Source organism: Nanorana parkeri, unplaced genomic scaffold (genome assembly GCF_000935625.1).
Source record: "Nanorana parkeri isolate BGI_ZX_2015 unplaced genomic scaffold, ASM93562v1 scaffold1821, whole genome shotgun sequence".
NCBI classification, from domain to species: domain Eukaryota; kingdom Metazoa; phylum Chordata; class Amphibia; order Anura; family Dicroglossidae; genus Nanorana; species Nanorana parkeri.
Genome location: NW_017308089.1, coordinates 91,258 through 114,315, shown reverse-complemented (window position 1 = coordinate 114,315; position 23,058 = coordinate 91,258). Strand labels below are relative to the sequence as shown.

The window sequence follows — 23,058 nt, the reverse complement described above, 5'->3', positions numbered from 1 at the left end:
TCTTATCTACATACTTGTGCTGGGTTAGTGACTTAAAATACTAAAGCATGAGGGTCATTTTCACAGCCAGGCAGCTAACATGTTAAAGCATAAGTAACAATTTCATCTATATACACAATGTTTATGTCTGAAGTGTTGCAGTTTATTTAAATGCTTTTTATAGCTCTCACTATATTCCAATCTAAAACTTGTTCACAGTGCTCCTCTCACTCACGCTCTAGCTGCTTTAACTGAGTGCTTGTGTGTGAATCACGCCTGTCGATCATGCTTCAGTTGGTGGTGGAGGTGTGGGCAGAGCTTAGACTGGGCTAATTTGCACTGACAACAGTGAAACTACATGGAAGCTTTGGTTCCACTGCAGCAACTTGCAAGGCTGACAATGCTACTGGTAAATACAAGTTAGAATTTTAGCACCGTCAGCCTGCAAAAAGAAGCACATTGCATAGTGCTAATACTGGCAGGAGATTTAGGTAAGAAACATAAAAAAAGCATTTAATAAAAATGATTTACTTAACAAAACATTTGCACAGTGATGCATTATGCCAAATATTGTGAAATATACTGTACCTTCGGGATTTACATACACTATAAGAAGGAGAGTTCATCAATGGCAGCCTCTATGCTTCACTTATAGTAGGTTTAATTTAAAAAGACCACTGACAGTTTGATAACTCTTTACAAGATGGGTTATTTGCTAATGTCTATGCATAGGCATAGAGGAATATGAAAATTTCAAGACAGATCTACTTTTTGTTTGTTTAAGCTTTGCTAAATAATACTAACTGGATTATTCACAAAAGGGTGAAGAGTTTGAAGAAGTGAACAATCTAGGACAAAACAGCTGAAAGGCAAAGTGAGCTGAATTAGAGAATTTTTACCAATCATCTATTTTGTCCTAGATTGTTCACTTCTTCTGCCTTCTCCAAACTCTTCACCCTTTAGGGAATAACCCTGTATGTCTCCCAACAAATTAACTAACTAGTCAAATTGTTTTCTCTTTTAGTACCTCCCAATACAATAATGACTGTTTAAGCAAAGATACTGTGCCCCAAAACCAGCAATTCACAAAAACTATCTTTATTTTCAGTCTCCTTTATGTCTTTAAATAAAAAGAGAGACCTGGTTGGCATAGATGAGGCTAGCTTGAGTACTGTGGCAACCCAAATCACCGGGATCCTAACATGTGTGGCCACCTAGCAGGCAAACAGCAGAACATATCCTTTAAGGTCTGTATAGATGGACTACAACCATGGATTACAGTAAGGCGCACATTACAGTATTGTTTTATGTTAAAAAATCTGAGGGTTTAATATCACTTTAACTACAGAAACTCTATTGCAGTTCAGAGGTGTAGGGATGGCCATGGACACCAACTTGTGTCACAGTCATACTGACTGCAAATTCTACCAAAGTGATGACTTAATATAGGCAAAGGGGTGATTTACTTAAGTAATTAATTTTTTTCACTTAGCCAATGGAATATTTGCTAACATTAACGCTCAATCATATGCAAAAAGCGAACAAAAGGAGTAATTTCCCCATGCATAATTAAAGTGAAGCAATAATGATTTGGGGTGAATTTTGTTTTCCACCTTGTTAAAAGTTTACAAATTTTAAACTGAAGTTGTATATGTTTTTACTATTAATGTCAATTATTTTCTTTTTATAAATAAATGTTACACAAGTGCATTAGTGACAAAGGATTTAAAAAGCATTATGTTTGTTGCTAAAGAGAAAAGCTGTTTACTTTCACAATCTGGGAATAAGAAATTGAGTTGAAAAGTAGGAACTACATTTCAATAAGATCCCATCTGAACAGAGTGTGGGGGGATGAGGCACTCCTCTGACTCATTCATTTGTTTGTCTAAATAGGAACTTGAGCTACTAAACTCTGTAAACAGTTTTTTTTCCAACAGTTAAAATACTGTGCAAAACCTGTTAAAAAGAGCTTAGTGTTCCACCTGCAGGATGGAAATAAAACTGCAAACTATGCATTTGTAATATTTTGTATTTAACTGATTAAAAAATATATCTTTAAAATATTAGTCGTAACCATAATAAATTAAGAATATACATAGAAGCACTATATACTCCCTTTACATATCTGAAACAAACGCAGATTCACAGGGCTAAGAGAAACAAATATTCACAAAAGCAAAGCTGTTAAAACCTACAGGGTTATTCACAAAAGGCCAAAATAGCTGATTTGGAAAAATTCTCCAATTCAGCTCACTTTCCAGTTCAGCTATGTTGTCCTAGATTGTTCACTTCTCCTGCCTTCTCCAAACTCATCACCCTTTTGTGAATAACCCTGCTAGGAATCTCTTTTGTATCTCTTTTCAGAATCAAAAATTAAAAGCACGTTTGCTGACAAGTCATTGCCAGAGTAATAAGTATAGTGCCTAATAAACCTACATTTCTGAGACATGTAATTATTAGGGATATTTCAGATCACAATTGGGCCCAGTTTAAATATTCAGTTTAGCCAAATATCTAGGATAAAGCTTAATGTATCTGATTATATCGTTAGCTGCAATGTAGGTAAGTGCAAAAAAAAATAAAAAATCACTTTTCCCTCTAGGGAGATTTGGATTTGGTGATCTGCCAACTATTTAGTAATATAATTCAGTATTAAGACGTATTCTAAAATACAGATAGAAGTCACCGCTACACAATTTGTTGTATATTATCTGGCTTATCCAGCATAGTACAAAGAACAATTACAAGGTGCAGAAAGTAGTAACCCATAGCAACCAGCTTACTGAATTTGCAAAGAAGAAAAATGAAGTCTATCTGATTGCTATGCATTACTGTACTTTGCTCATTGCCTTACTGAATTTGTCCATTTATGTACAGATTTTTTTCAATACCATTTACAAAGGATAACACCTTCTGCCTATTTAATAAGGCAATGTGCAGTAACTCACAACAACCATATCAAATCAGCTTTCAGCTCTCATGAGCAGTGACAATAAAAGATGTTTGCTAAAGATGTTTGCTGACTGGTAACTATGGAAAACCACACTGACTTTTCCTTTTCAAGCACATATCTCGATAAAATTATTTAGAATGATTGATTTAAAGCAGAACTCCAGCAAAATATGAAAACTTTTTTTAGTCCAGTTATGCATCCTTTATAGAAAACTGTATTTTTAATACTGCTTGTAATTCTCTAAATCGAGCTTTACATCAGGTCATTTTAGATTTCCAAATTTATCTTAACACCAAAAATCAAGCTGAGAGAGGGAATACCAGCTCTTTGATTCCATCAAGCTCCATTGCACTACAAAATGTTGTCATTCTATCATGTCTCAGGTAATGGTAGATTATAGTGGAAGAATTTAAGCAGACAGACTTACAGGATGGGGAGCACAGATAAGACTTCAGGCGGAAGCTTTGCAGACTTTGAGTAGTAGTGTCACGCTCCTGACTATACAGTGTGACAGGATTGGCTAGAACAGTGCCTCAACCGAATGTTTTGACAGATAAAACCGCTCATTTGTATATACCTGTTTAGCTGGAATTCTGCTTTACCTCCTAAGACAAAAAAAAAGTTTAAGATGTTGAAGGGCATAGTATTATAACAAACACTGGATGATCAAGCTTTTAAAAAAATGACATTATTACAATGTACAAATATAGCACTCTGAACAGCGCCAAACATATTCGCTCTGTTATCAGAGAAGCCTGTACAGGATCTTGCTGTTTATAAGGCAAGGTAACTTTTAACTCGTCCAAGCTTTTCCATGATAAAGGTGATCAAGGTGAAAAAATAGGACACAGTTTGCATAGTTCATACATTCAAATCATTGTAGTTAATGTAGGACTTCTTCTGTGTGAGAATGTTGAGAGGTAGCACTGGTGGTAGCACCCTTGGGCAAATCAATGCAGCTTGTACACTACACGAGGATGAAACTCCTATTTACATTTAGGAAAAAGACTGTTTGAAAACTGAATGACTACACTTACAGCACAAGCTGAAACAATATCAGATGTTTACAAATTAATCTGTTAAAAAATAAACACTGTACACATCACATCACTCTGTGACATATCTCACTTTCACCATCCTTTATTATTGGCCATTTTACATATAGTAACGTGCCCTATACTGATGTCACTAGTCACTAAAAGTCAAAGAAAATACACTTGGCCAGAAGAAAGGGGTATGAAGAAGAAACAGTTCTCATGATACTGGGAAGATAATCTAGGTTCAAAACTAGTATATGATAAAGTTTTACAACATATGCAAGTTGCACTGCCATGATTGTAATTACTTTAAAAGTGTTACCTAATTATAAGATACAAACCTTACATCCATGACAATGTAAAAGGGAGAATGATGATCATCATGTTTGATCCATTTAGATTTTTTTAAGCAGCCAGATAGATTATTTTAATCGAGGTTGATTTACTAAAGGAAAATAGGCTGTTCACTTTGCAAGGGAAGTTTCACTTAGCAAGGGAATTTTCACTTTGCAAAGGCATTTTCCCTTTAGCTTAGTGAATTAGGTGAAGCTCTGCTGATTTACATCATCCAATCAAGTATAAGCAAAACCACTGTTTTTTTTCCCTTGCATGTGATTGGGCACACTTTGCAAGGTGAATTTTCACCACATTCACTAAGCTAAGAGAACATTACCTTGCAAAGTGAACAGCCTATTTGCCTTTAGTAAATCAACCCATTATGGTCTTAAAGTTATTAAATCCTATCCTTGTTAACAGCTGTGTATTAACAAATGCATATCTTGCCTAGCAAAAAAAATAAAAATTATTGGATCAAATTAAAAAAAGGTCAGAGAGAACACTGTCTTCCTAATTTAACCCTAACACTGTATACTATATGTACATAGAGTATGTTCCCAAATGAGGATGTCTTTCACCTCATAAATGCTCATACTCATGGCTGTTTTCTGTAGGACCTGTGCAATTAATTACACTGGGTCAAACTGTGGCAGACCCACAATGCTAGTTATTATGTGCTCACCTTCAATGTCAAGCTGTTTTTTTAAAATCAAAGTTTGCCTTGCCCACTTACTCTTTTATTTCAATCACACGCTTGTTTAGAACCGTTGCAACTCTGCATCTTAATTTCTGTCTGTGCAATGTCTTACTATTCAATTATCCAATTCAACCAGGCACATGTTCTGGTATTAGCTGCATAACTCCTGATATTGCTGTTTTCTAGTCTGGTCTTTATTCCACATCTCCTAACTTTTCATAATGCTACCTAAAGAAAAAAAGCGTACACTAAGATGGTGGAAAAAGACACCATGGGCCAACTTACACGGCTTTGTTTTCTTGTCTTTTAGCTAAAAGCAGAGGTAGTGTGTCCACTTTTGCCTGGAATGTTACATGCAGCCCCTGTGGTGTGTTTTCACAGGGAGAAATTTGTCCTGACACATGTCTAGAGAGAAAATTTTTTTTAACTGCAACACATGGTATTTACCCTCTAATTCAGTTAAATACACACAAAAACTGCTTAGAAAATAAGATAGTTGGAGCCTGAACATTGTGGATAGGCACTGACCAGTGAACCCACTGTTTTGTAACTTTTACTGACTTATTACATTAAAGTACTTACTCTGTTTTAGTTGGTCTGATTTAATTAAACTAAAGTCTGTTAACTACTGCACTTATCATTTTTACATGTGTCCTACTTTGATAAATAAGTTTGACAAGGTTTATATACAGGTGTACTTAGATTGTATCCATTTTCTATCTGAAACAAGTTTTATCCTACATGACCTGTGCAAAGGATTATTGTAACAGCATACCTACAGGAATCATGGCAGTCAAGAGTTGAAACTAAGTCCCAAGGGAACTTGTGGATATTCACTGGAGGTCTCTGTCCTAATGCATTATAGCAGAATAATTACGGTGAAGAACATATCATTGAATAAAATTAAGTGTACAGCCTTTAATGGTAATATAACAATGTAATTCAATGATTAGATTACATCTAAGCAAAACCAACTGGTATTCTATTCTAGAGGATAAAACATTAAATGCAAAGCGCCCCGCCTTCACTGAAGAAAGGCAGCTATAGTTAGTAAGATAAACATTAAGCTGCAAAAGCAGCACTTACTAATTAGTCACTGACTAAAAATATAAATAATAAATATCTAGAATACATACATTACTACTTATATGTTACTATTTTGCCAGAGGTGGCAACACTGCACTGCCATAACCCTCTGGTTTTTAGGTGTCAGCACAGCTAACACTACAGAATTCTCAGGATCATTTGTAGGAGTCATGTGATCAAGATCAGTAATCAAACATGATTACAAATTGCTATGCTGAAAAAGGGAATTCAACCTGTTTAAAGTAACAGCATATCATGGTCAAATTAATAATAATGTAGTACTGAGGAAAGGGTCCTTCCACTGGCTTACATGTTTACAGTCTTTTTTTTAATTTTGAGAGAACAATGTATAGCCTTTTATAATCACACAAGAAAACAATGGCTGCCAAAGAGCTACTCAACGAAGTAGAGCACTTTTTTGGTGGTGAAGGGTCAAATGTTTAGCAGCTGGAAGCTCTTTTTGATTGGGGAAGCTGTATCAACAGACATGGGCCTTTGACACAGGGAAAAGGAAGACATTTCTCTCTTTGGTCCTTGCTAATACAGTAAACCCAATAAACCCCATTATGGAATAAAAATTTAAGAGACATTTTTCTACCAACAGGCCCAGTTCAGCTTGCTACATACCTGCTCGTTCGCTCCCTGAACAATTAAAAACACATTACAATCAAAAAACAATTTCTTAAATTACTTGATTCACACAGTAGCGTTAGAGCATTAAAAACTACTGTATGCTGCAATTTTATTGTGATTTCCCTTGGATACAGCAGAAGATGTCCTCAGAAAAATGCCTATAACTGCTTTTAGTTTTTTTAAAATAATAAATGATGATAAAGAAAGCAAGTTTTTGTACACTGCAACTTGCAGTTTCACCAAATTTTACAGCCAGCCAGGGTAATCTACAAAGAGCTTCCAGTGCAAATATTTTAACCACGAAGAAACTATATAATGACTTAAAATGTGCCATGTGGCCAGTCTTGTGAATCACAGAAGCATCTGTACCAGAGAGATACAGATGTATCTGTAATGCAGTCAACAACTGGGAAAATAATGTATACTCACTATGTGGTCTCCCTTTAAAATAGTAGATTGTGGCTCAGTATTGCCAGTGCGCAATCATTGATTAAAAATAAATAAATGTGTCCTCAACAAATCTTAGAGGCTGCCATTTAATTTGCTGAACCAATATTTATTGTGGCACAACCATATGATTTCTAAGAATAAGAGACATCACATAGGCACATCATGACTAAAATGTGTTAACAGGGACCAATCATGGAAGCATAGTCTCTTTATAAATTACCTTTTATAAATATTAGTTCAACCTTTGAAAAAGATATCTCTGCACTAGGTTGCCACTGATAACCACTACTTTGGGGCCAAGAAGAGGTTATATGTTATCCTGGGAGAAGGTCACCTACATCATAACATGTTATGGTTTACTTAACACACCATTGTGCAAATAACCAACAAATCTTCCAAGTCCTGTCAACTAACCATATCTTGGCTCTAATTAACATAGCATGAGATGAATGAAAGCCGATGTCTGATTGCCAATGGGCATGTACAACTACATTATATCCCTTACAGGTTGCAAGAAGCTCAGAAAGAGAATATTTATATAATAAAACCCTTTGGCTGCCAGGGCTGACTGCAATACCTTTTTGCATTTCTTTGGCAACACAGGAGTCGTTAAAAGGCCATCTGTCACTATAATTCCTTACAATGCAATAAAGAAACCATGTTCCTAAAATGGCATATGAAAAACTCCTTGTTAGTATATTTCTATATTTCTTATTAACAATGACAAACACACAAATACATGGAAGTAGAAAAATATAGAAGACATTTGTGCAAAGGGGCATCTCATAATTTCTATAATATGTGACATTTTTGCGCATTTGAGCCCTTTATCAGCATCCGTTGTCAGCGCCCTGCCAATTGTAGGGAAGTGCTATCAATCCAAAAGTAAGGAAAAACCCACAATTACATCAAGGAAGGACTTTTTAAAACACCTATGCCGATGGATAACTTTTTGCTTCCACAAAGCAGTAAACCCTTTCCTTTGCTCATAATTTTAATTTTTTTGTAGATTGGTGAAACTTATGGTTTAATTTCCCTTTTAAATCCCATGCCACTGAAGGGTGTACCAAATGCTACCTCAATCTCCCATCAGGTTTGACAAGGCCAAGTTCGGATTTGGGGTCAGGACTGAGTGAGCTCCATGCAGTCTGGGAGCAGGACTGCATGACTGGACAGGAGGACGGTCCTGTGGTGCAGATGTCAACTGCTGACCAGATGTTGCTTGCTAAGCTGTCAACCCAGCTTTCCAGTTTAAAACCTACAAGGGCTGCATTCTTCTTTGCTTGTTCCACTTGTATGGAATTAATTGGTATATTTAATACTGGATTCAGTCCCTGGAAGCTCTGTTCCATATAAGCCTTTTTTGAGGGTCCACTATGAAACTTGGCAACTTCATCTGAAACAAAGAAAACATCAAATTAGCACACTGACACTAAAGTAACATATTTTCTTTTGCAAAAGCTATATTTTACAATGCCGATTACATTATATATTGAATTACTTTTTGCTTTGTTTTATGAAGAGAAATTAAAAGTCCCTCCTGGTTACTAACTGAAGGTAGCTGATTTATACACACAGATGAAATAAATATAAGTACGCTGATTTACCTACAAAAGTCCATTCACATTCAGTCTTGATATATATATATATAGCTCTGCCACACAGCATAGTCCTACATGGCAGAGGAAAGGACTTTTTTCTGCTGCAGTTTCACTTGCAACTACACAGCTAATCCCCACCTCTACTCTGTGGCTAGACAATGAAAGGAGAAGCAGGCTGATGAGCTCAACTCTCTGTCACTCTGTTCTCTCCCCATATCAATATGCTCCTTGCACTGCATTCCTCCTGATTGCCTGATTGTGCTGCTTCTCCCTCCTCGGTCTGCTACACAAGGACTGCAAGAGGCTGATACCTAGTCAAATTCAAGTACTGACTGCTTGCACTAAACAAAAATACATTTACTGTGTCAGAAACATTTGGTGGAATTAAACTATAAGGCCTATACTTATTGTTCTACATAATATAATATAGGGATCCTGGAAGCCATATTTGTTCTTTATATTGTATCAGTATATATGGTGAATTTGAGTTCTTAGTTTCTGGACAAAGACTCTAACATCAGCAATTCCCAGAGCCTTACCACATACATTCCCAGGTTGTAAATTATGGGGGTACCAGACAACAACAACAATGAGATAAGGACTAACCATGGTACCAGACTGTGTTAGACTGAGATTGATGGAGTTGTCATGTCTGAAGCTTAACAATCGACAAAAGAAACATTGTCCATGATACTTTTTTCTTTGGCTCATCATAGGAAAAAGAGCTCACAATAAGAGTTCACAATGTAGTATACGGTATTATTATTTGATAGGAATGGTATTACCAATAATTGCAATTGCATTATTATTATATGAAGCATCTAAATATTTGCTTGGCAGTATGATTATGCAGGATTTTAGCATGCCAAAGCGGTACATTGTTTTTCATGGCAATTTGTTGTTTTATATTGCAGGGCTGTAATTCTTAGTAAATCTTAGGAATAACTCACCTAAATCCGTCCAAACAAGAGTCCAATAGACCAGTTTCGTCACTTTCAGTGTCTGATGACGAATTTCCTAACGAATCGCTATCACTCAATTCTGCAAGTGATTCTAATTCACTATTGGAGTTTTCTACCTGGTTCTACCGCTTTTTACCTAAAGGGACGCTTTTTGGATGCCATGGACGTTCACAAGTTTCCAGGCAGAAAGAACAGTAAAAGTGCAGGCAGGACACTGGACAAACCTCTAGGGACAAAATTGGAGTGAAATAGTTTGATACATATATGTAATTATAGCAGATTACATTGTATTCTGTGTAATCCGAACAGCAGTGAGTGAATAGTCAAATGCCGCCGAGCGTGAACAATCAGCAGAGGGGACCTGAAGTTCTCCATCAGGTCCCCTCTAGTGATTGACAGCAGCAGTCGGCGGGTGCAATAGCTAGTTTGCTTTTGCAAAATGAAATAGCTATGCATTTCTATGGTGATTTTTTTTTTATTCTGAGGACAGCCAACGATTCCAATGTCAGAAGAAAAAAACAAAAAGAAACTGAGCAGGGAAAGGTTTACTCTGCTCGATCAAGCAGAGTAAACCTTTCTGGGAGAAAGTGTTTCTCTCCCGGGCAGACGGGAGCCGCTATCTATTAGCGGGAGACTCCCGGAGCGTCCGGGAGAGTTGGGCTGTCTGGAGATCAGTGTCCCTGGTAACCAGGGACGCTGATCTGTCTGTGCAAGTGGCCAGAGCCCAGCAGTCAGTAGCAGGCTGTCGGCCGGACAACTTCAGCTTTCACCTTAGCTCAGTCGAGCCGAAGCAGATGCCTTCGGCTGGACTGAGCCGCTTGGCCGAATTTGGGAGCTGTACAGGCTATAGTGAATAGCCCGTACAGCAGCTCTTCGGTTCTGCTGAACCGAATGGGTCCTGGGGCCGAAGCTAGCCGAAGCTACAGCTAGATCTTTCGGCAGCTTCGTGAATAGACCCCTGTGTTTCAACCTACATATGAAATTGATGATTCATTAGCACCTGCGTGGTTTAATTGGTTAATCATACACCTGACTCTAATCCTACAAAGTCCCTGACTTGGGAGCTGTACAGGCTATAGTGAATAGCTCGTACAGCAGCTCTTCGGTTCTGCTGAACCGAATGGGTCCTGGGGCCGAAGCTAGCCGAAGGATCAGCCGAAGCTACAGCTAGACCCTTGGCAGCTTCGTGAATAGACCCCTGTGTCTCAACCTACATATGAAATTGATGACTCATTAGCACCTGCGTGGTTTAATTGGTTAATCATACACCTGACTCTAATCCTACAAAGTCCCTGACTTTGTGCAAGTGTAAGAATTGATGCTGGTTTGAAGCCAAAAGGGTAGTCACAGCAAGTATTGATTTGATTTAGATTTTTCTTCTGTTCACTCACTTTGTATTTTGTAAATTGATAAAAATAAACAATAAAAATATTTATTTTTGAAAGCATTCTTACTTTACAGCATTTTTTTTAAAACTGCCTAAACCTTTTGCACAGTACTGTACATCACTATATACATATCACTATACAGTACTGTACACACTATATTGTCAAAAGTATTGGGACTCCCCTCCAAATCCTTGGATTCAGGTGTTCCAATCACATTCATGGCCACAGGTGTATAAAATCAAGCACCTAGGCATGCAGACTGCTTCTACAAACATTTGTGAAAGAATGGGTCGCTCTCAGGAGCTCAGTGAACTCAACCGTGGTACCGTGTTAGGTTGTCACCTGCGCAATAAGTCCATCCGTGAAATTTCCTTGCTACTAAGGGGTCTATTCACGAAGCTGCCGAGGGCAGCCGAGTGAATGACCGATCTGAAGTGAAGTGAGCCGAACACTGTTCGGCTATTCACTTCAGGCTGGTACGGCTAATTTCAGCCATACATCGGCTGAAATCAGCCGTACATCGGCTTGCTGCGTGTGGCTTCGGGTCGGCCGAAGTGCAGAAGGAGTTCGACTCAGCCGATCCAACATCTGGATCGGCTGAGCCGAACCTCCGGCAGGCTTCTCACGGCTGTTCGGTCTATTCTTAAAGATCCTGAGCGGCATTCGGCTCGGCTGTTCTGCTCGGTCCCTCAGAGGTACCGAGCAGAACAGAAAAACAGTGAAAAAAGTTTAAAAAGTAAATAGCAAACGATTGTGCGGAGCTAGCAGTGACAGCTAGCTCCGCCCAATAGTTTCCTATTGTCCGGCGGCTCTGCTGCTGTAAAAAAAAACAAAAAAACTCTCCCAGGCGCTCTGGGAGTCTCCTGCTCCCAGCCGCCAAGGAGAGAAGCACTGATGTGTCCTTTTTTCTTTATTATGACACGAGCAATGTCAGAATAGAAAAAAAAAAAATTAAATTTTCCCATTGAAAAGCATTGGGACATTACTATTGGCTATTTCAATTTGCAATAGCCAATAGTAAACTAGCATTGTTCCCACCCTCTGCTGATGGACCTGATGGGGATGTCTATTCTGACATCGATCGTGTCAGAATAAAGAAAAAAGGACACAGCATTGTTTCTCTCCTTGGCGGCCGGGAGCAGGAGACTCCCGGGGCGCCAGGGAGAGTTTGCTGTTTGGAGATCAGTGTCCCTGGTTAGCAGGTAACCAGGGACGCTGATCTCACTGCAAGTGGCCGGAGCCAGCCGTAAGATCACGGCTGGCTCCGCCCAGCTGTCAGAAGCAGGCCGCTCGGCCAGCTTCGGCTTTCAGCACGGCTCAGCCGAGCCGATGCATATGCGTTCGGCTTGGCTGAGCCGCTCGGCCATGATCGGGAGCTGTACAGCACCCCTTCGGTTCAGTAGAACTGGGGCCGAAGCTAGCCGGAGGATCGGCCGAAGCTACGGCCATATCCTTCGGCAGCTTCGTGAATAGACCCCTAAATATTCCAACTGTTAGTGGTATTAAAACAAAGTGAAAGCAACTGGAAACAACAGCAACTCAGCCACGAAGGGGTAGGCCATGTAAAATGACAGAGCGGGATCAGCGCATTCTGGAGCGCACAGTGCGCAGAAGTCGCCAACTGTCTGCAGAGTCAATAGCTACAGACCTTCAAACTTTGTGTGGCCTTCAGATTGGCACAACAACAGTACATAGAGAGCTTCATGGAATGGGTTTCCATGGCCAAGCAGCTGCATCCAAGCCTTACATCACCAAATGCAATGCAAAGCGTCGGATGCAGTGGTGTAAAGAAAATGGACTTTAGAGAAGTGGAGACGTGTTCTCTGGAGTGATGAATCATGCTTCTCTGTCTGGCAATCCGACGGACGTGTCTGGGTTTGGCAGTTGCCAGGAGAACGGTACTTATCTGACTGCATTGTGCCAAATGTAAAGTTTGGTGGAGGGGGGATTATGGTGTGGGGCTGTTTTGCAGGGGTTGGGCTTGGCCCCTTATTTCCAGTGAAGGGAACTCTTAAGGCATCAGCATACCAAGACATTTTGGACAATTTCATGCTCCCAATTTTGTGGGAACAGTTTGGGGATGGCCCCTTCCTGTTCCAACATGACTGCGCACCGATGCACAAAGCAAGGTCCATAAATACATGGATGAGCGAGTTTGGGGTGGATGAACTTGACTGGCCTGCACAGAGTCTTGACCATAACCCAATAGAACACCTTTAGGATGAATTAGAGTGGAGACTGCAAGCCAGGCCTTCTCCTCCAACATCAGTACCCGACCTCACAAATGCGCTTCTGGAAGAATGGTCAAACATTCCCATAGACACACTCCTTAACCTTGTAGAGCCTTCCCAGAAGAGTTGAAGCTGTTATAGCTGCAAAGGGTGGGCCAACTCAATATTGAGCCCTATAGACTAAGACTGGGATGCCATTAAAGTTCAAAAATGCGTGTAAAGGCAGGCGTCCTAATACTTTTGGCAATATAGTGTATATCTCAAATATTAAGATTTAAAACTTAGAAGAACCTTTGAGGAAAGTATAGAAGTAAAAGCTTCACTATTCTCTAGGCTTGTCCATTACACTGAAAACTGAAATGTGCTCTCAGCATGTGCCAACAAAAAATTCAGTCAGATGTTGCAAATTACATGGCTTACAATAAATAGAAATGTAAAAAAAATAAAAAGGGCAATTACCGTCTGAAATGCTAAGTTTACTGTAGATGTCACAACAACTAACACATTTACCTCACAATCAACTGTTGTCATATCAAGTACGTCCGGAATATTCTTGTCACTAATATCTGAACACTTTGTATGCAATATTAAATATTTTCTATTTTGCATTAGGAATGATGTATACATTTTTACTAACATTATTGGTCAGAGCAAGTGAAAGTTGCAATAGTTTTTCTGATAAGATAAACACAATAGCCTGCCAGTAACTAAAATAACATGTGCTGTACATTTGAAGTCAATAATTGTGTTCCTCACAGCTTGAATCTCATGTTGCAATGGAAGGAGCATTTATTTCATATTGAACTCCAGAAACAAGCCTTGAGATGAGTGGGAAGTCTTTTAAATTTAAACATGAAAAAAAGCCTCAATATTGTATTTTTATTAGGTAAATGATTACACAGGTAGCCATTTTGTGTGGGTAGAATAATGGTAAAAAAATGTCTAAATCAGAATTGGGGGAATGTATACAAAATTTACCAATTTTTGCCTGAAGTGATTACAACTTCATATGGAAAATTGCAAGTGATATTAAACCCTAATTTAAAAAAAAGCATATAGTGCTGAAGACTTCATAAGCCATAAGGCTGTGATTTCCTGCCCAGGTTGTGGCAACTGTGATGTCTGCCAAATAGGTACTGGTAATAATTTTAGTTCATTCATTTTTCTTTCCTTACGCAATAAGAAGTGGTCTAATGCTGTGCAAAATACATAGAGTTGTTGCAGAAATAGAGACACACTGTCAAAATTCAACATAACACACACACATAAGCCTTCACATACTCCTACAAACTTCTCTGGCATATGAATACTGAGTTCTCACAGACATTTAAACTGATGCTTTCAATTCCCTATTCATTTTTTGTCAACATTAAACTGACAAATTTGCAGGCTATCCAAGATACACATCATCTACAGCACAGAAGGGATTTATTCAATGTAGCCTCCAGCTGAAAAGTAAAACCGTTGTTTTACTTAAAATAGCACTGTATGTTCAAGAATTCTGTGTGTCTGCCAGGTGGGCAGTGTCACATAGCCATCCAATGACACTCAAGTTTTTTTCCAAAAGACAGAATGTCCAATATTGGTAGTAATTAGACTGGGAATAGAGACATCCATTTACTGGCAGTTCAGTCATTAACAGTCTTAGAAGCTGCATTTATAAGTGTATACAAAATTGAAAAACATATTACCCCAATACACTGCTTTTACAAGAAAAGAGTATTAAAATGAAATAATAATATTTTATATTATATTTTACAACAAATTCAAGTTCAACATTATTGCACTGGATACATACAAAGGCGAATTTATTTAAAAAAGAGCTCTGGTATGAGACCGTCTACAAGATTTTTTTTTTTAAAGAGTAAGATTTATAAAGTTTTTACATAAATGTACAGGAAAGAGTATTGGGGTGAGAGAGAGACTCTTCCGACACAAGGGTAATTGTAAAATATTCATAGCAATTATATCATACAGTATAAGGCAAAATCTGTTTGGGCTTCAACTCAGTATATTCGAGAATATTTGTCATTACATTCATAAATATTGACCCTAGTAGGGTATTGGCCACCCCTGCCACCATTTGCACAGAACAGACACAAAAAGGGAAAGAGATACTGAGAGGAAAGATCCGACATTTCAGAACAGGCATAATGGTATAAAAATTCAAGAAGGGCTGCAGCTGGGGCGAAGAAGAAAACACAATTTTTTTGTTTGCTATTTTCTGATGGCCAACTAGATTATTCTATTATTTCTAGCCTGTATTAGAAAACCTATAGCTGGGACCTGATTGTTTGCTAGGGGCAACACAAACACTTTTATTAAAGATTCGATGGGTATTTTGCTCGACAGTTGCCCCAAATGTGTGCTAAACGTTCACCCTATGTATTAAGCTAAATTAGTAGAAATCAACCCAGGATTCGCCAGTGAAAATGACATTCTCTGACATAAGGCAACATCTCTTCTTCAACAGGAAAAGGTCTTTACTGTAACAATAACCCTCTAAGAAAAGGGTAAATATTAACTTCCTTGCACATTAACCTGACTTTGCCTCAACCTAAGTAAATTTATTTTTTACCAAAAATGTTAGTAGTCCTTATCTTAACTTGTTTCTTGCCATTAACCTAAACGACTTAGACAATGGGGACAGCAAGACAGCCAGGCAACTAGCATTTTTAAAAACTGATATAAATAATTGCAACACATCTATGTTTCTTTCATGACAGTTCCCATCAACCTCCCAAGAGACCTAATTTTAGATATACTGTCCTAACTGATAAAAATGTGTTAGCCACTGACAACGAACAAGTATGCAGATTAGATTTTCTGCCTTCTAACAGCTCATTATGCAGTGAGCAAGTGAAAACAGGCATTAGAAGGAATGGAAACTTGCTGGTTGTAAATAATATTGGCAATCCCTTATTTCTGTCATGACAGGTTCCCTTTACAAATCACTATAGACAATTATTTGTGTGACATAGGCAATGTCACAAATAAAACATCTATGCAGTTTAAGTCAAAAATAAGAAAGAGAAAAAAAGGAAAATCCTTTAAATCTATTGTTATTATAAGATATTTGCCAGCTGGCACTCCTGTTAAGGAAGATTAGTACTGCATTAGCTCACAGCAGTGGCCCAAATATGCTCACAGAACACAAAACAAGACTGATTAAATAAATAAAAATTAAAAATGTACTCTGTGAGATACAATTAAATATCACCAGTATGTAGCAACAGAACAGTCATGCAGAGGCAAATTTAACACTGAAAACTAAGGAAAACACTTGTTTTGTAAAAAATGGATTCAAGAAAATCATATCTTGGCTACACAGGTATACTATCTGATTACTAAATATGTATTATATGATATTAACAAGCCATTTTACTAAACAGCTTTAAAGGAGAACTATGGGGTTAAGGCTTTTCCCCATAGTTCTCCTTAGGGTAACGGGAGGACACAAACTAGCGTCCTCCCGTCACCCTAGGCTCAGTATACCGCGAGCTGCAGCTCGCGGTATACTGAGACGCCGCAGTATACCGTGAGCCGCTGCTCGCGGTATACTGAGACGCCGCAGCTGAAGCGGATCCCGACAATTATGCCGGGATCCGCCCAGCTGCCTGAGTAACAGCTGACTTTGCCTATCATGAGGCAGAGCCAGCTGTACCCGCCCCCTCCCCCGTCCGTATCGCCAGTCAGCGCTGGCGGATCGGAGCAGGGAGGGGGGAATCCAGCCCCTCCCCTGTCACGGCAGAGAGCCATGGCAGGATCGAGAGGTGAGCGACCGCCGGTATGTGTTCGCTCACCTCCCGATCTACTGAGCCGACCTGTGACAGTCTCAGTGTCACAGGTCGGCCAGAACTATGAGGTGAGTGAAAAGCACTCACCTCATAGTTCTCCTTTAAATGATACCTGTATTATTAAAGCACATCTCACTAAATATATTCTGGGACACCAAGTTACTTTGCAAATATAACCTCTTACTTCTGTGTTTTATTTGTATTTGAAAAATTGACACTTCAGGCCCAAGCCAATGTAAACACTGCTTTTGTTTATATTCAGCCTATCTGCATCTGAACTGTAAATGTGACAAAGGGTGAGAATACTCTACTGTACATACTGTATGGGCAATGCTGAGCTTAAAGTGACACTAAACTCAAGAGTTAATTCTTAAAAATGCATTAAAGTATGGTAACTATTATTAACAACACTGTACCTTGTTGGTGTATTACTCAGCTGTAGATCCTCAAATCATCTCTGAATTTGTGCTAGCATTGTCCTTCCTTGTGGAGGGTTTCAACCTTCATATTCCCCTTGGTCCCTGTGAGTGTTGTAAAGTAGCCACCACTCCATGCTCACACCCATGATGGACTACAATCTCAATACAAATTAGTAAACCAAACATAAGATTGTAGTCTATCACTCGGTACTTGCATGCATTTTTAAGATTTAACCGTCACTTTAACCTATGCAGGGCCGGTAATACTTTGAATTAGAATTATTAGGCACATATTGTTATATATAAAACCATTATCTCTGTAAATCTGCATTAATCCGATCTGAATCTTGAAATTAAATTATTTTTGTGGGGTTCTTATGATGCATTTATTATATACCCAATGATTTAACACCAGAGATGGTACAAAAAGATGGGGATGGCATTCTGAAATGGAACAATCTAAGTAGCCAGCTATAGCATATTTCTCTCCTCCCTTTTATATTCATCCTTCTATCACTCCCTCCAGACATTTTGAAGTCTGTCTCAAGGACTCATCCACATTAAACTGTATAAAGTTTATTAAATACAAACTAAAAACAAAATCACTCCACGCTATCCACTGGAAAAAGTCTGTGATGACGAAACATGTCGGGTTGGCGGAGCATACACATCCTGAGATTGGATCGCGGTGACCCATACAAACAGAGGATTTATTTTGTAGAGGATACTGCATTTGTTTTAATGTAAGTTTTTTTTATTATTTAATAAATTTGAATAGAGAAATACTACACCATGAGAGGGATGTCAATTTCTATTGAGTTGGAATTGCGGGGTATTGAGATTGCAGGAAAAGAGAGAGTTGAAAGGAGTGATCATTATCTGACCATTTGGAGATCTGGCTGAGGAGAAACATCAATAATAAAGCATTTATGGCTCAGCCTATGTAGGAGAGCCCTATGAGTCTGGTGAGTGTGTTTCCTAAAGGTTTTGTTTGGATCACGGTGGATTAAAGAGAATGTTTGCATGCCAAAAGACTTAGTGGAGGATAAATAATATTTTTTGTATTTACAAACACTTTGATGAATAACTTGTTGGGAGAAGGAGAACGTTTACACTAAAGAATGGACTTTAAGCAGTTTTAACACATTAAATGATAGTGTGTTTTTCATGTTTCAAATTTTTTTGCACTTTATATATAATGCACGTTTGAGTGCTTGTTGGCATTTTCATATGATAATAATTGTTTGCTAAGTAACAAAATTCATGATAAAAGTATAGTGACACTTTATGTAAGAGGTTGGAAATAAAGGTGGACATACACTTTACAACCAGCGCAAGACCTTAGTCTGTCGCTGGTTGTAAAGTACTTAAAAAAACGTACGATCTGCCCATCTTGGACAGGCAGATCGTACTTGCGATGACTGCAATGAGGGGCAGGCTTGCAAGGACGGCAAACGGGCAGTGTGCGCGTGCGCACACCGGCCCGTTCGTCAGTTGTCGAACCAGCAGGCCACTAACTCGCCGAGAATCGTACGATTCCCGGCGGGTTTTCCAGCCTGCTTGTTCGATGGAAGACGTGCGACCGTACAGTAGAAACGGTCGCACGCATTCCACACACTGTACGATTCTCATACGATCGCGGGATTTCCCGCGATTCTCGTACGAGAATCGTACAGTGTATGGGCACCTTAACACTGGTTGAGGTCTACCACAGTCCATTGACATTCAATAATTAAGAGCAATTTACTTGGTAGCATTGCAGCTGATAGCGTTACAGGAACATTACAGGAACATGTGCAACAATATATTTTGTTTTAAGTTCTCGGATTTCAACACAATTAATTATTTTCTAGAGGAGACTGCTCAATGCAGCAGTTTTCTCCTGGTCAACCAGGAACTTGCAGGAAAGCAGAAAGTTATAAAGGAGCCTGCTTACAAAAGTCAGGTGGTTTTGCATGTTGGAAAGTTATGGATATAGACATCCACTCCAAACAAAAAAGCCTTTGAGGGGGAGCCTAGGAAGGCCTATGAGAATGTTAAGCAAACAAAAAGCCAGCACTCATTGTAAAATCTTTGTTAAATTGTACGGTATGTTAAAGTGTATGTCAGGGCAACATAAAAAAGAAGCAAACATTCAAAAGATCTCTGCAACTCATGCACATTTCACTATATTTTATCTCATTGCTGCTAACTTCTTGTTTGATCTGACAATACAATGCCTTTGCTGCAATGAAATCCCATTGCCAGCCCTGCCTGCTGGATTACAGAAATCCTTCTATTCCCCACCCCTCTCTGTCCCACTCCACATGCATGCAGACAAGATTTATTTACAAACAAAACAATGCTGATACCTTGACCCCAAGATCAAGGCCAATATACAGTGACTACACTTAAAGAGTAAACAAAACTCCAATCCAACAAAGAATTCAGTTAGACAGACTCACCCACATAAAAACAGCCATCTGACAAATTAACCCCTAGCATTAAACACCTCAATGGCAGCTTGAGCATTAAAGTGTAACAATTAATAATTACCATGCCAGCTGCTGGGTATATGCTGCTTGTAGGTATGTGTTATTTTTTAGTCATCTCTGTTTCTATTTTTTCATTGTTGACTTACTAGGTATGAGTGTGAGGTCAATTTATAAATACATCACTCCTCTGGGATCTTTGCTGTGTGGCATGCTAGAAGCTGCAAAGCCTCTTCACTTAGGCTGGGTTCACACCTAGGCGTATCAAATATGTGCGTTTGTCGCGCGTTCCATGACGCGCGTTTTTACAGCGATTTGCGGTTAAAAAAACGTGCGACAAACGCGCGTTTCCGAGGGCTACTTGGCTGTATCCCAATGGAAACGCGCGACAAAAACGTCCCAAAGAAGCTCCTGTACTTCTTTGGGCGTAGGGTGTTTTGTAGCGCGTTCATACGGTCTGTAATACGCCCAGGTGTGAACCATACCCATAGGAAATAATGGGATTTCGGTGTTTGAGCGTTTTGCAGAGCGTTCAGGTGTGAACCAGGCCTAAAAGTCTCTCATCTGGGCGCTGCCATATATTCATTCCAATGAAAAGGCCATCTATCATTACAGTACATATTAGAGACCTTTCTATAGTAATAAAAGGAGATTACTCCATGGAGCCCAGCCAGGAGACTTTCAGTAAAGAGGATGTGTGGCATCAAGCAGGCTGCACAGCAAACAACTTGTAGGTGTGGGAACAGGTAATTATAAGACTTGGGTGGTCATTTAAAAGTTAACTGTACAAAAAGTACTATTGTCCTTTAAAGGAGAACTATGAGGTGAGTGCTTTTCACTCACCTCATATTTGTCCTCCCGTTACCTTAAGGAGAACTATGGGGAAAAACACTGACCCCATAGTTCTCCTTTAAGGTTTTTTTAAAAGTAAAATAATGGTTGTACCTTAAAACACATAGAAAGTAATAAAAATATATACAACCTGTGGCTGTAAGTCATATGTGCTTACCTAACAAAACTATGAGAATAGGCCGAACGGCAGCGAGTAATCTGCCGTAGGTTCGGCTCAGCCATGTGCATGTTCGGCCGAGCCGAAGCCAGCTGAGGCAAGCCGATGTATGGCTGATTCAGCCAGCCGTACAAGCCTGAAGTGAATATCCGAACAGCGTTCGGCTCACTGCACTTCGGGTCGGTAATTCACTCGGCTGCCTCCGGCAGCTTTGTAAATAACCCTTATTGTCTAATGAAAAGGAAAATAGTTGTTTTTAATAAGAGGAGATATATCTCTTGATACAATCAGTTAACAATGTTGCCTACAGTATTTACAACACTTACAAAAAGCCCCATGCGTCAAGGGGGCATGGTTCTATTTCCTTAACCAGGCCTGCCCAGTGCTGACCTATCGAGAAGGATACATGACCACACATTGGTCCTACTTTCAATTCTTCCACATGTATCTTAATGTTAGATAACTCATAAACAGCAACTTGCTTGAGTCCTGAGTTAATTACACAGACTAAATGCGGTTACTCTGCAAGACTGTTTTGCTTATAATCATAACTGTGTAAGAAGTTTGTAACTTATTCAAATCTAAAGCATTCTGGAGGCTCGTGGTGTAAGCTCAACTAAGAGGAGAATGTGAAGAAACCCAAAATAGGCTGCATCTCACAGCTGGTTCTGTAGATCCGCAGGAAGAGCTTTAGTCTGTGGCCAGGAAAAGAGCAGTCTAGGCTGGTATTTTGAGCTTGCTGCCAACAATACAAACTTTAGGCTAAGAAACTAAGAACAATTATGTTTTTATTTAAAATTGCACATATGATTAAAATTAAACTGTACAGACAATATTCCAAGCTACGAATTGCCATGTGGGACCGTACCCCAGTGAACCTTGCCAATGGACATGTGTTGCAGCAAGGCGACACACTAACGTGTTTTTGTGGTGCACTGCCAGAAATTGTAGATTGGTTTGTTTTAGTGGACAAGGCAGCCCATTCAAACGATTGAGCTGCCTTAACACAATGCATGTTAATGCATGACATAATATGCATTAACATGTATGCACTAATGCACCATGTTAGTGTGAATGGGCCCAAAGTCAGACTTTCTTTACTGAGGGGCAGAGTAATTCAGCAGGGGGAGCCAGACTGTCGATGTTGACATTCTTTATACTGTGGACACTCACAAAGAAGATCTTCTGACACTGTTATTTTGTTTTAAAATATGAGCTGAAATAGATGCAACACTTACCACTCTTTATTGGCTGTCGATTGGAAAAAGTCAAGGGAGATATCAAAAATCTTGTTTCAGCCACAGGGACCCAGTGATGAAGAACACGAATAGTCCAGATGCCTGGCCTAAGAGGCAAGTTCAGGGGTGGTTTATAATGAGTATATTCTGCTGTGGATTCGATTAATATGTCATATGTAGCAGCAATGATGTTTACAGGATCAATCCACACCACAGTGACTGTAATATTGGGTCCTTTACCCCACTTCTGCATTGCAGTTGGCTCATCCATAGGCCCCATGATGCCGCCAAAATTACGGAATATTCTTTCTTTGGCATCCCACTCAGTTCCTGCCTAAAAGACAAAGAATAGTAAAATGAAATTGATTTAATTACCAAAAGTAAATAGATGACTAATGTGGTAACGCAGAAAATTATTTAAAATATACACAAGTTAAAACAAGGCCGATGTTTAAAAAGCTGTGGTGGTCCATCCATAAGATTATACATTTTGTTTTGTATGGCTTTTAATACAAAATGATTTATTATACCAGTTTGCAACTGCAAAATATTGTTTTGTGTTTTTGTTGGATGGGAACAATAAATACACTTTGCCAAAAGCAGATTTTAATTGTGTTTGGAAACATACGCCGGTATGAAGAACGATGGCAGCGGAAGCTAAGGGTCATATGTACAGTCTAAAGAGACTCTTAGGAGGCTCTGTTGGCTTCTGTGATTAAAGGATTTTTTTTTACCTTAATACATTCTCTGTATTAAGGTAACAAACGCCCC

At 39.0% G+C, this 23,058-nt stretch overlaps 1 protein-coding gene across 1 annotated transcript in view; it reads right to left on the bottom strand.

The window, feature by feature from the left end:
• Positions 1 to 8,244: 8,244 nt before the first annotated feature.
• The window catches only part of XYLT1 (xylosyltransferase 1), a 104,000-nt gene continuing 89,186 nt past the window's right edge, over positions 8,245 to 23,058 (bottom strand). Inside the window, exons 7-8 of the mRNA XM_018571726.1 lie at positions 22,288 to 22,621; positions 8,245 to 8,567 (exon numbers count right to left, since the gene is read on the bottom strand). Coding sequence (XP_018427228.1) covers positions 8,245 to 8,567; positions 22,288 to 22,621 — 657 coding nt within the window. The remainder of the gene's footprint in view (positions 8,568 to 22,287; positions 22,622 to 23,058) is intronic.